The sequence below is a fragment of the Melospiza melodia genome, chromosome 5, assembly GCF_035770615.1.
Source record: "Melospiza melodia melodia isolate bMelMel2 chromosome 5, bMelMel2.pri, whole genome shotgun sequence".
Classification (NCBI taxonomy): Eukaryota; Metazoa; Chordata; class Aves; order Passeriformes; family Passerellidae; genus Melospiza; species Melospiza melodia.
The window spans coordinates 69,401,886-69,416,096 of record NC_086198.1 but is presented as its reverse complement, the minus strand read 5'-3'; the positions used below and the strand labels follow the sequence as shown (position 1 = coordinate 69,416,096).

At 35.6% G+C, this 14,211-nt stretch overlaps 1 protein-coding gene across 3 annotated transcripts in view; it reads right to left on the bottom strand.

Moving 5' to 3' along the window:
- Nucleotides 1-14,211, bottom strand: part of CLOCK (clock circadian regulator) — a 63,561-nt gene that overhangs the window by 22,805 nt on the left and 26,545 nt on the right. For all 3 annotated transcript variants that reach the window (XM_063157256.1, XM_063157255.1, XM_063157254.1), the window contains exons 4-10: nucleotides 12,436-12,546; nucleotides 10,101-10,191; nucleotides 8,363-8,422; nucleotides 7,811-7,959; nucleotides 3,604-3,695; nucleotides 2,194-2,283; nucleotides 774-894 (exon numbers count right to left, since the gene is read on the bottom strand). In XM_063157256.1, coding sequence (XP_063013326.1) covers nucleotides 774-894; nucleotides 2,194-2,283; nucleotides 3,604-3,695; nucleotides 7,811-7,959; nucleotides 8,363-8,422; nucleotides 10,101-10,147 — 559 coding nt within the window. In that variant the 5' untranslated portion in view covers nucleotides 10,148-10,191; nucleotides 12,436-12,546. The remainder of the gene's footprint in view (nucleotides 1-773; nucleotides 895-2,193; nucleotides 2,284-3,603; nucleotides 3,696-7,810; nucleotides 7,960-8,362; nucleotides 8,423-10,100; nucleotides 10,192-12,435; nucleotides 12,547-14,211) is intronic.

Below are 14,211 nucleotides of genomic sequence, written 5' to 3'. Positions count from 1 at the left end.
ATGAAATTTATAGACTGAAAGGCAACATAACTGGAAATTCTACTCTAGAGCAGGGGTGACACAAGTAACACTTTTGTTCTCCAGGGCTGAAGAACAGCCCTGTGTATATGTGCCAGCTTAAGTAACACTAGAAAAACTGATCCTGTATAATTCCAAGTAGATAGTTTTAACACAACCACTGTAGTGCTTTTGTCTGGGATAGGGTTAAGTTTCTCCACAGCAGCTCACATGGTACCCTGTTTTGGATTTTGACCAGAACAGTGCTGCTAAGACAGGGATGTGTCCATTCCTGCTCAGGAGCCCTTCCACAGTGCAAAGGCCTTCTCTTTATCTGACTCTGATGCACTGGTGGGGAGGCTGGGGATGCACCAGCAGCTGGGAGGGGACACAGCAGGGAGAGCTGAACTAAGGGATACTCCACACTGTATGGCACTGTGCTCAGCAATAAAAGCTGGGGAAAGGAGGAAGGGGGAGAACATCTGGGTTTATGGCATTTGTCTTCCCAAGTAATCATCATACATGACATAGCCCTGCTTTCCTAGAGATAGCTGAACAACTGCCTACTGACCAGATGGAGCAAACTAATTCCTTATTTTGCTTTGCTTGTGCAGACAGCTTTTGACTTCACCTGTTGATCTGCCTTTATCACAACCCACAAGTTTGCTCACTTTTACTCTTCTGATTCTTTGCCCATCCAACTGAGAGGAGTGAGTGAGGGAGTGGCTGTGTGGGGCTGAGCTGCCTGCAGGGGTTAGCCGAAAATAACTACTTACATTTTAAGTATTCTGGTGTCAAGGAATCACTTTCCAGCAGGTGAGAAGACAATATTTTATAAATTTCTGAATGCTCCCCCTCTGGGATAAAATTAAATACACTCTGATCCACAAGATCAGACTGAAAGAAAAAGATTTAGTAAGCATTAATTCAAGATGTACAATGTCACAAAGCCTACTATTTTAATACAAAACAATGCCACAGCTCATTACTGACTCAACAAAGCCACTGGCTGGAATACATATTAGTACTTTCCAAGAAAAAAAACCTCACTCTGATATGCCTGCCCCATGGGGAGTGGTAAATTAATTCCTTGCTTTGATTCACTTGCCGGCACGGCTTTTGCTTTACCTATAAAACTGTCTTTACCTCAGCCCATGAGCTTTCTCACTTTTACCCTTCCAATTGCCTCCCCCATCCCACTGAGGGGCGATGAATGAGCTGCTGGGTGAGGATGAGTTGCCAGTTACCATATTTTATAAACAGTTCCACAGCTATGGACACAAAACTGAGAACAGCAGAGATGGATGCAGCAAAACTGAGCAACAATTATATGCATAAATGCATTTGGATAAATATTCAAAAAAGAGGAATCATAAAATGTATGTTTAGAATTCATAAATCACACCTAAAAACCAGAAACAAACGTGTCTCTGAGAACCTGGCAAATTCTACTATAAGAAAAAATAAAAATCACAATTACCTGCATGTTTTTAAAAATTCTCAGACTGTTATCATGCATACCTTAAGAGAATTTATTTTGTCTCTTACCACAGTCAGACAACTTGCCTTTAAAGAGAATTTGTCCTTCACTTCTAGAAAAGCATTCAATTTAACTCATCAATTGCTCACAGCAATTAATTTGCCTCACTTCAGAGTAACATTATTCAAAGGTAACTTTAAAAACTAGAATGTTACATGTACTAGCGAACAATGTCACCCAGATTAAAGATAAGTGAATATGATAAACCCAAAAGTATATACTGAACTTAAAAAGTAGAACCAGCACCAATGTATTTACCAGAGTGCTTTGTCAAGAAAGAAGTAAAAAAGCAGTTTAAAAAAATTTCAATTTTTTAGATCTTTCATAATACTCTTCTGACTCATGTAAAGGCTGTGAACTCTAAAGGGTCTCCTACAATCAACTGTGTTACTTCAGTTACACTGAAACTGATGCTAGGCACTTCATAATCCCCTCTAACACAGTGCTGACTGCATTCTGCATTTCCAAAGGAAATGTTTAATATAGAAGATAGACCAGTAGGAAGCAGTTGTGCTGAAGAAAAAACAGAAACATTAAAACAAAGCATACATCTATCCTACAAATCCAAAAAGGCCTACAATTAATTAGTACTCATATCAGAACACCAATCAACCACAGACAAACTGATATGTTACTGAAAGCAATTTGTTACTTACTGGCAAATGTTCAAGTAAGGGAGTTATACTTTCAGACACATATATTATATTTCCATCTGTCATAATTGCTAAAAAAAAACCATCAAGAGCCTGAAATTAAACATAATGGGCAGTTAAATAAAAAAGAAACAGAGCATACTTAAAATATTAAGCTATATTCAATACAGAAAATAATCCAGATCAATTTTACTTTCGTTTATTACAGAAATGGGCATATCTTTCCCTACTAAAAATCCTTAATCCTGTTTTTACACTAAAAGCATTACAATTTCCATACTGTTCTGTTGTTAAATAATCTGTGGTTTCAGAAGCAAGTACATATATAGACAGCCACTGTTTTCCCCAACTCCCACTCTGCCTGCCTGTTATTTTTAATTCCGTCACCATTTTAGACATCAGAAAGCTCATAAAAATGAGCTAGAGACAGAAGCAAGAAGATGTGGGAAAACTATGAGAAGAGCAAATAAAACAGCCAGCAAAATAAACTAATTTCAGTATTTTAAAATCTCAATATGCCCAATCTCAAAGAAAGAAACTTGCAGTGAGATTTTACTGAAAACTTGTGAGATACAGTTCTGACTGCCTTATCTTCCACTGAACTCAAATTTCTTTCCTCTGAATACAACACGTTTCAGTTGAAAACTATCAACAAAAGGATGACAGAACTGTATTTCTAAACAGGAAATTTTACAGCTCACATCTTAGAAAAAACCTCTTATATCAGAGGATTTTTAAAAAAATTTTTAGAATACCAAAACCCTGAATGTTTTTTGTATCTGTGCATCAAAGCAAAGGTTTAACTATGGAATGAAAATTAAAAGTTTTTGTTAATTTGTAATACTTTTCATTTAACTATTATTAAAAATTGTTTCATTAACAAGATATAAATGACTTATGCTCATTTTTAATGAAAAAATAGCTTATACTTAAAGTTTCTTTCTGTAGTTTTGCAACTAATCACGTAATCTTCAGCAAAGTAACGCTCTCACACAAGTTTTGGAAAGAATAGCAAGTAAAGAAATTAAAACATTTATTGCTCACAAGTTACATGGATATGTTATGCCTTTTTCATAATTAGGATTTTTAACTTAGGCTTAGTAATTCTTTCTCTAGTACCTTCCTTATGCTGATAATTTAAAATATCCACTTGGACAGTAAACACCTTCATTTATAGACTTGCTCTGTTACTTTGTTTATTTAATTGAAAATGTAGGTCAAAGAAAATCTGCTTTTCTGAAAGAAAATTCTGACACTGAATACATAGGAATTTTGACAGTTTATCTTCATGAAAACATATGGTTACAACCCAAGTATGAGAATAAAAGGCATGCCATCAAACTGAAAAATTTCATAATGGAATGACTCCTGGTGAGGAATTATTCTACCCCCAGAAAACCAGAAATAATATACCTCTAACATTAACTGTGTGAACTCTTCATTACTAAGGAATGTTGGTTTCCAGTCCTGTCGAATTTCACTGGCGTCTGATTGTGCAGTAATTTCTACAATCAAACACATACACAGTGTAAGGATTAACACTTCCAAAAGCCATTTTTTCCCATAAACTACATATACATAGTTAAGAAACAGCAGAAAGTTCTCCAGTCTCCTCTGCTGTTCATTCATTACATGCAGATATTGCTCCTTAAAAAGAAAATAAATGTCTTCTCCTCTGTCATAATTAAATTTGTTTTCTCTTTCCTTCAACCAGTTTGTGTTGCAGCCCTGACAGGCTTCAATGTAATACTGAAGTAATGGACTTTGGTAGTGAAAAAATACTATGCTTTCCTCTGAGACTATAATAAAATGTTTTATTAAGAGTGTTGTTTACAAAGGTTTAGAAAGCCAAAATTCCTAATCTGTTTATGTAATTTAAATGGCTAATGCTCAAGTATCCTGGCAAATCTTTGTCATTTTAACCCTTGCAAAAAAAAATTGTCATTGTTGTTTCTCTTCTTCCTGCTCTTTTCTGGTTAGACTCAAAAAAAGAGTAGTTTTTCAACCAAGATTGTTAAGTGCTGTATGACAGACACCATTCTAGAATTCCTGCCTCTTACAAACATACAGATGAACCTGGACATAGAAGTAGAGATTAAGCAGAGATTCCTGAAGGAGTTGAGAAATTTACAGATTAACTTCCATATATAGGTGAGAGAATCAACAGCTGCTAAGCAAAGCCTGGCCCAGGGTTCTGAAAGTGATGCTTCCTTATCAACCAAGATCCAGAACAAAAAGAAGCGAGACCTCACAGTGCTTCAGTTTTGATGAATAACAAGGGCATCACAGAAGTGCCGGTTTTAAGAACAATCTTGGACAAGCAATTAAGTATTCAGACAAATCAAAAGAACCAAACCAATTTTTAAGGTTTTTGATTTTTAAAGGACAAATCTGCACAAAGATCATAAGCTAGAGTTTTAGTTAAGGTGATTTAAAGAGCCAGAAAACCTGGAATTGAGTTAAAATATGCAAAGGGCTGGAGCAGTTTGTAATTTTGTTTACCACACCAAAGGGGAAAAACTTTATAAAAGAGCTTTAGACTTAACTAAAAGAACAGCAAACAACAGCAACGTCATGCAAGAAACTGGCCAAAAGTGGAAAGCTGCAAGAAGAGGTGAAAAAAACAACAAATAAGACTTTCCAATTATCAGATCTCACAAAACAGAAATTAATCAGGCTCTTCCAATCTGTTTTGAAACGGTAGCACAAAGCAGAAAGAGTGGGCTGGAGAATAAATAAAACCTAAGCATAACTCCAAATGTAGCTTTTCAGTTAGCACAAAGATACTGAACACTAAAGGGCAAGTCAAAGGACACAAAAATGAAAAGCTCTGCCACCAAAGTGGAGGCAAAATTCCAGGGACTTAGTGCATTCATTCCACAGAACACAGATAATCTTTACTTTAAACTGGGAAAGTCTGATTCACTGGCTCATTCTGGCCCTTATAACCATCCTACATCAGAATTAAAAAAACTGTCTTTTGCACTAGAATGGGTTTATGTTGAATAAAAGCTGAAGTTCATGCCTTTAACCCACCATTCTGAAATACCACAAGTATAGGTGTTCTTTTATATTTTCCATCATTAGAGCAAGTATGACAGAGGCAAACAGAAAGCAACAGAAAGAATCTGTTTCACTTGGTACCTTCAGAGAAACACCTAGAAATTCTGTCAGAAGGTTGCGCTCATGGATAAATGACAGTAGGGCCACATTCCTGAGCCAGGTAACAAAAAGAGCATAACCAAACTTGCACATTAAACTTCAGTCTTCAAGTCCTCTATCTGAAGTATGCCTACACCAGCACTGAGAATTCTCTAAAGAAATTGCTAGCCAAGCCAAGATCTGTACCATTTCTCTGTGGGCTGTAGGAGTATCAGTCAACTACCTGCAATTATTCTACTTGCAGTTAAATTCCTCAGTATTTACTAATTTTAAAAAATTTCTTGTTTACAAATTCAAAGAAATATGACAGACAGTATTAGTCAAAGAGAAGCTCCCAGTGAGACAATTTCAGTGTGTTTAGTCTCCCATATTTTCTCAGTGAGAAATCCACACTGGCCAACAACCAATTCAGCTAGTTCATCTGGAGCTGGTGCCAGAGTACCTAGCTTGGATAATGTGGAGATAGTCCAGAAAGACCCAGAAGCAATGCAGTTAAATCCTGGTGGCTGAACACAGTAGGATTTCAATCATAAAGCAGCTACTCAGTGCTGAACAATCCATTTATTGCTAGGTCATTCAGCTCTATTGTAACATATCCAAGCACTTCAGAAGATAAAATATTCTTCTGAACTTTGCCAACACTTTATCCAAAAACACTTTAATGTAAAATACTGCACAGCAATGCTAGTAAGGACGGGCAGCCAGAGCTTTAGGGAACTTAATATGATATGTGCAGTCACACAGAGCTGCATTCTGTCACACCAAGTGAAGGACAGAAGTGCCATGCCTTAAAAGGCAACCATCTCCAGAGCTGCTTTTTGCCCCTTTATTAAAAAATCAAATCTCAGAAAGCACTTTGAAGAAAAAATATGACTGGTGCTGCTGGCTGGCTGACACACATTTGTTCTATGTTTTGTGGCAGGAATCAGCAAGATAAATTAATTTTGAAACAGAACTGATTTTCACAAAGCCTTATAACCTAAATAAATAAATTTTACACAAGAAGGGCCTTCATACTGCTTTTATTTTTGTCATGAGATACATGTATCTCAGAAAATTAAAACAGCATAATCAATATTTAATTGGAAAGGAAACCCCCAAATCTATAAATTCTCATATAAATTATATCCCCCTCCTCTTTCATCTGAGTTATGTTTACAATTTTAATAGCAATATTCAGTACACATTTGGTGTTACTGAAAACATAACACTAATGGAAGAGACATGCTAGGGCATGGAAAAACATTTCTCATACCTTAAATTGACACATATATTGTTGATAATTACATAACTATTCATCCACTTAATAGCTTTACTTATTTTATAACCTTATAGCTACTTCTTTTGACCCTACTGCTTTCTAGTTAGTATGTGTTGCAAGAAATTATCCAAGGAAACTATTTAATTAGCAAAAGAGTCCATTTTCTTTGGTTTTCATTTTATTTTTGACAGTGTGAACCACAAGGTGCCATATTAAGAACAAGTGTAGGAGCAGGAACAGAGATATTTTTATATATATAATATCTAACAGCCACAAACAAGAATACACTTGGTGGAAGAATTTTTTTCATGACTGAAATAACAACTTGTAATAAACTTCAGTACAACATATCTGGGTATATCCCACCATGGGCTGATGCAAACAGCCAGAGGAACAAAGCACAGCAAGGATGTTCAAGGATATTGATCGTGCTGACATTTCACACGACCTTTAAATAACAACACACACACATACACTCAGTGGCTTATACATCCATGCATACATCTTAAAACTTTAAAATTTAGCTAATGTATTTGTAGATTTTTCTGGCATTTTTTCCCAGCTAAAAGGAAAAAAAAAAAGCAAAAATGCCTACACTCCTGGTCTCTCTGCCCCAGTATTTCACTTTCTCTTGTCAAGCAACCAACTCAGAAACATTGCTGGAAACCACAATGCCCTACTGCCTTATCACCTTTGTTTAAGCAGCAAGGTGTGTAGGCACTTGAGATGACAAGAAGGAGCACTAACTTCTCTGGGACTAGCTTGTCAGTGATTTATCTTGCTTCATGTAGAACCCAGAGCAACAAATCAACTGTTCAAGTCAGGCTTATCTAAATAACCAAATAAGTATTTCCAGCAAGTACTTCTCCAGTCAAAGGGATCAGCAGTTTTCCTGTGAAGCAAAACTTTTAACAACTTGCACCAACATCTGTCCAGAACAAAACACTTAGAGGTTATTTCAAAAATAAATCTTCTCTTTGTGAAATAGATTTCATTGACAACTATGGGACAAAACAAATAGTACTGGCTTTTACAAAGTTATGTCTCTGCTACCCAGATGATCTTAAGAATATCTTTCTCCAAAAGCGCTTCACAACTTTCTGACAAATTCCTTAAGGAAGCTGCAAAATTTTTAATTTTTTTGTAATAATGTATCACTTAAAAAATTAAGAATTTATAAATAACATTTATTGTTACCTTTGTGCTTCCGTAAAAAGTCAATGCTCTTCTGCAGCACAGTGGATTTATCCATCTTCCGAGCATTACCTGGAAGCATGGAACCCAACTCTTTGATAAGCACATTAAACTGATCTCGACGTTTCTTTTCGGACTTGTTTCTAGACACTCTGAAAAGCAAATATGAAAATGTTTTATAAAAACTGAGAGACTTTCTTATAAGCTGTATACTACTTCCAGATTCCTGAAGCCAACAGCCCCTTTAGAATTTCTGCTGTGATAACTGTCACAAAAACACCTACTCCATATCTCAGACAATGTTTATGAAGAATGGCTTCCTCCTCAAAGAACAGTACAGCGAAGCTTTTGGAATAAAATATCCTTTTTACAAAACACAATAACTGAATCAAAATTATAAATATACAATATACCTGAAAAATCACAGTAGAAGAAATGTTGTTGAATAATATGCTTATTATTAAGAGTAACCATTTTATTGTTTAGAAATCACACTGATAAGTTAAAGCCAAAAGTACAGAACTTTTCTTAGCTTTAAGTAACTTCAAAATTTACCTTTTTGCTTTATCTTTGTCATCTTCTTCCACCAGCCCATCAAAAATGCTTCCATCATTTCTGAAAGAAACAAAAAGAACTAAATGTTGGAGTGGAAATTCCTCTCCTTTAAAGTCCAATAACAAAGAAGGAGGAAGGGGAAGAGCTGACTATTCACTATCATAATCTCTATTACATCAAGAAAGCAACTGTTTTACTGTGATGTCTCACAAGGACCATAATCAGTAACCTGAAGCTAAGTCTTCTATGTTCTGCTTGCATTTACTAAAGAAAAAGCAAAAAAAACGTCTATTTCTGACACAACTGTTTCTCAAAAGAACTTACAGCCCTATACAAACACTTAATCGAACAATGCTTAAATTCGGTTTTCTCTCTTCTTGATTACTGGCATTACCTTACCCTTTTGAAAACATGGGAGAGGACATATATGATTTATTTTTACTTACTGGCAATTTCCATTCCAATTACTGAATATACATTTTTCTTGAATTCTGAAATACTATTAGTGGAAGAGTGCTAAGGAATATGCTATACTTCATCCACATATTTAATTTCATAAATACACAATTAGTATCAATGTTAAACAGTAACTATTCATTAAATTTTCTTCCTCAATAAGTATCACATATCTTTCTTAGCTTGACAACTGTCTATCTACTGATAAAGAGGGGTTAAAAAACCAAAATAAGAATGTTTTCCTTTAAAGATGCCTCAGCATCCTTCATACAATTCCTTTGTTTATCTTCCTTTTGCTTTGAAAGTGAAGTCAAAACTGTTCTTCTGTTTCCCAAAACTGCTGTATAATGGACTTTCACATGTTACTTCTCTAACTTCTCCCTGCTTTCAGTCTATTTAGGGCTGCCCACACTGACCTCTGTGTGTCTACCCTGACATTTCTTACTCTAATGTTTCCTTCCCTTAAGCCAAGTAACTTTTCTACAATGCTTATCTCATCTCTCTGATTTATAAACCATCAGGCAATTTTACTGTACATTATGATAAGCAGTGATGTTAGGAAGTTACTATTTTGTATGCTACTACATAACATCAAGCTTTTAGAAGCAAGTCATACATTTAAAAGGCTGAAGGTTCAGTGAGATGCCACAGAATTTCACTACAAGAACCGACAAGTTAAACAAGCATTATAGACATTTTACCTTTTGCTTTTCTTCTTTTTTTTAAATTGTGTTTAACTTGACATAAATTAGATGCAAGTTTCATTTTCTAAAGTCTCAAAAGTGGCAATATACAGGATATTAAGTACAGATGTTCACCTAAGCTGCTAAGAGAGTGCAGCTCAAGGAATCAAGCAGAATCAACATACCTCAGCTATTACTTTTCCCTTGAAATAGGTTAGCAGGTCACTTTACTATCATCTACAGCAACACTAATCATTTAAATGTATTTGCTTTTCTTAATCAAAAACTGAAGTACTGAAAAAATTAATAGTTCAAGTAAACGTTAAAAATCAGCTCAGCTTGCACAGATGTTGTTCCAAGGCTGAAAACAAGTAATGCATTTTAAGATTAACCTCAGGCAATTAAAATCACTATTTCCAGTGACTACAAAATGACACATCTAGCAACTACCAAATTAACTTTGTCAAAAATAACCAAAACCTCACTCTTTAATTTTTTGCATAAGTTGACATCTAAATGTACTAACTGTACAACAAAATACTATTAAAGAAAGAACTGAACAGTAATTCTCCCAAAACTCTCCATATCTATAAACATACCTGTCTGCAATGGAGCTCATTTTATGGGTGCTTATGGTAAAAAACATAACATAGCACACTTTAGTCTTGTGGTAGACATTTGTACGCTTGCCTGAAAGAGAAGAAAAAGTATCAAAATGTGACTGAGGGAAAAAAAATGTGTTCTTTGTTAAAGCATACTAGCATTTTCATTTGCTCCTAATCCTCCCCTCTCTTCCAGCCTTCTGCTCTGCCCTCCTACCTCCTCTAAAGCAGTCTCCGTTACCAGCATAACCTGGGCCTTAATACCTCATTTTACATGACAGAGTTGAAGAGAACATTATTAAGGCTACAGTAAATAAGTCTGCACTAAACCAATACAGACCTCTTTACGACTCTGAATTCAGATATAGCTTTTACTTTTTATCTGAACTTTTTCCTAAAGAACCCTCATAAGTTTGAGGGCTGAACAGATGTTAAATACACTTAGCAGTACATTGTACTTAAAAACACTGCAAATAGAAAGCACTTGGGATATAGTACTTTAAAACTATAATTTATTCTTACTGTACTTTTTCTTGAGCACATTGTTATCACAGACATGTAAAAAGATAACAACAAGATACTGATTAGACTGTGATCTATGTACTGTGCGAAATTTAATCTTACCATATCTAAAAGCAGTCACTTACTCATGACAGGAAGTTTTTAGTTTTCCAGATGTGCATTTGACTTTTAGTTAAGAATGTGAACAAAATATTAACAGTGAGAGAAGGAATACAACATAGGTTATGAAAAGGCTAAATTTAAATTCAAACATAAAACAATAGAATTAAACCTGTTTCTTTCATATGAAAAGTCAGTTTTCAGAGGTCGCTCAAATGGAGCAGCAGGACTGTAACATTGGCACTGATTAGGCAACAACTGTTTGCAGCATGTTTTGTAAGAGCTGAACTTGCCGATCTTCAGGAATTTTTAGCAGGCTACAAACTTAATTTTTAGCAGGCTACAAACTTAATCGTTCATTTAGTGACTCAATATTTTCTGAAAAAGATTTGTTTCTGAGAGTACTAAAACCAGTGGAACTTGCAGTGTCAATACCACAAGAAATACGGCAGCAAAAGTCTGAGGAACAAACTGAGGAAGAAAGCTTGTGATTAACCAAACTATCTCTGCATCTGCAACAGCCACATACTGTGTGGGTTTCCTTCACAAGAATAGCATTTTTCACCACAACGTTTCATAACTTGAGTGCAGCAGGAAAGTAAATGGGAGAGCTGTGCTGCAGCAGAATGTCTTCCAAAGCATGTCACAAGGTGTGCTGGTGTTTCTGCTCAAATGGCCACTTCTTCAATTAGTATGGACCACCTCTGCCTTGCCTTCACCTCCAAAATCCAGTGCTATGAAGACACGCTGGCAGCAAACCGCTCTTCCCTCCAATTCTTCCAAATAACAACTGCACTGGCCATACTGACAAAATAAATTCCCCAAATTACTTTGTCAAGTAACAGAGTTGTGGCATTTAAAACCAGCCATAAATGGCATGAGAAAAGTGAATTGTGAAGAAGTGTCTGTTTGAATTTTTGACAAAAGTGTGCAACAAGAGACAGGCTGCTCAGCAGTAAAAGCTAACTATTGTGACTGGCATGGAACTAAGTTTACAATCAAGACAAAAGATATAAACTTGTTTTCATTTAGCTTACATGGCAAGCACTAATACAACTATGCACTAATTACACTTCTAGCTCTGTGCTAATTTTGATACAGAAATGGCACCTAAAATTATAGGGATCAAGAGCAACATGAAATTCTGTAAGACAAATTATATACTTTCCCTAATCTGCAAAAGAAAACCACCTGTACAGCTAAATACAGAAAACTTCTACTTGTGACATAACTGACATATTCACTATGCAGAATTCAAAATTAAAAGTCAGTATTTTTCACTTTAACAGAGTGCTCAATTCCCAGAATTCAACAAAATCATTCATTACAATCTACAGATTCTGTGTCAGAACCAACAACCTAGATCTGGTATCCAGACAGAGAGTTTAAAGTACTGAAAAGTACAGGAAATGCACCTGTAGCACACTGGTTTCTCATCTTTCAAGGTTTGGCCCTTCTCTCTTTGCATCCAAATTTGCAAGACACTGAACACTCTCAGTGCTTATACATGCCAAGGATAAGACTGCAGAGATAATGCCACCAAAACCAGTCAAGCTGAAAGCAAACACTGGGTAAATAAAGGACTAGGACTATTTTCTAAGATTCAAATTCAGTCATGTTCCGGAGAGCAAAAGACACTACTTAACACTGCTACTCAGCCCATCAGTGTTGATAACTGAAAGCCATGGGAACCTTATAAGAACAGTTTTACCTTTTACACTTTGGGACTCGTTGAAGTATGAGGATTAGGGATGAAACCTGGCTCCCGTGAAGAACAATGTGGAGTTAGAGGTATCCTCTTCAGCATAAAATAAATTCCAAACTGTCAAAAAATAACAATGGAGAACTTGAAAATCAGTGAGTTTAAAAATTATCTACTTCTTAATTTTTTAATAAAGACAAGTAATTGTTTTAATGAGCATAATCTCTAAATGCAATATTCTGCTTATCAAAAATAGCTCAAGTATTTTACTTTCTGAATTGAAATTGCTTAAAAGTTCTTCTTGATAAGCAAGACATTCTGACACAGTTTTATCTTGGCTTTAAGCTATCACTTTATGCCTATATCTTTAGCCTTGATGTCCTTTTCACTTTCGAACTTGGTATCACTCATATCATCTACCTCTTCACATCCACTTACACTACCTTCAAAGCGTATTTATACACCATTATTTAAACATCTTTTCACTCAAGTTCTTATTAGGGTCTCTTCTGGCTTTCTGTGTTACATCTCCTCTCCAAGTCTCCAAAATTGTTATTCTCAGGACTCCAGCAAGTGCAGAATGCTGCTGCTGTTCACAACTAGCAAAGCTGTCCAGTTGCATTATTATTGCTTCTTCCTCAAACACTGCCATTAACTCTTTGTTTAAAAACCCACTTCAAAATCAATTCCTAGAATGTATCACAAACTTGCTTCACAACTGAACTTCTTCCAAACAAGAACTCTGCACTGACATAAGTGATTGCCTACTTCCAGTCTCTTTATACAATTACATTTCATTTATAGTTACTTCCCTTGAACCATGCTGCTTTCCACATTTTTAAGCTACATGAAATCAGGTTTTTTCCCTCTCCCTGTTTCTATCTGTCTTGCTTACTGTCCTGAAAATAAAACAAATTCACTACAACGTGTACTTCTTTCATTTCTAAAAAATGTTATTTTAAAGTATATTAAAATCTAAAAAGGAAGCTGGAACCTGTAAACTAAGGTTATGCTACTTGTAAATTCATTGATGACTTTTATGGAAAACACCAGAATTATCACTTATTTGATTTGAAAAGTTAGAGTGCCTTCTCCTTGCACCTAACAAAGGTTCTCAAGTAGTTAAAATGCAGATGCAAACATTAACATAGAAAGTTAAAGCATAGCAGAAAAATCTGCCAAGAGGAGAAAAACAATTACAGTGTGATTCAATGAAGTCACTCGTTCTTGCATGGCCAAATAACCTGCTGGCCCATTGACCTACTTTTTTAGGTGTTTACAGCCTCCTCTCCTATTCTGTTTTGTTCCATTTGACAAGTGCAAACATTAATAGTGACAATGAGTCCCATGGAAGTCTGCAACGTGAAACCAGTGTTTTTAAACTGCTTGGAGTGGAACAACTCTGCCAACTCTCACCCAGTGCCTAACAGAGTTCTAATGATGAAAATTTTAGACCTCCTCTCTGCAGTATGTAGAGGTGCATTTTCTTTAAATCACAATTACACACTTAAGACAAACTCTACAGGTCTTAATCACAGAACCATCTTTTATAATGTCAATGAAGGGAGCTCTTACACATATTTCAAAAAGGGATTTTAAGAAGACCAGGAGAGGAATATGCATATATCATAAAAGAACACAAGCAAGCTTAAGTCAGACCAAAAGAGAAGCTAATCACAGTGGAAAAGCTTTTGTTGCCAAAACCACATAGATCTCTAACTCAGTAGAAATGGCATGCATGTGAAAGCCAGCAGAAAGGTTAAAACGCCTACATGCCAGCACTGG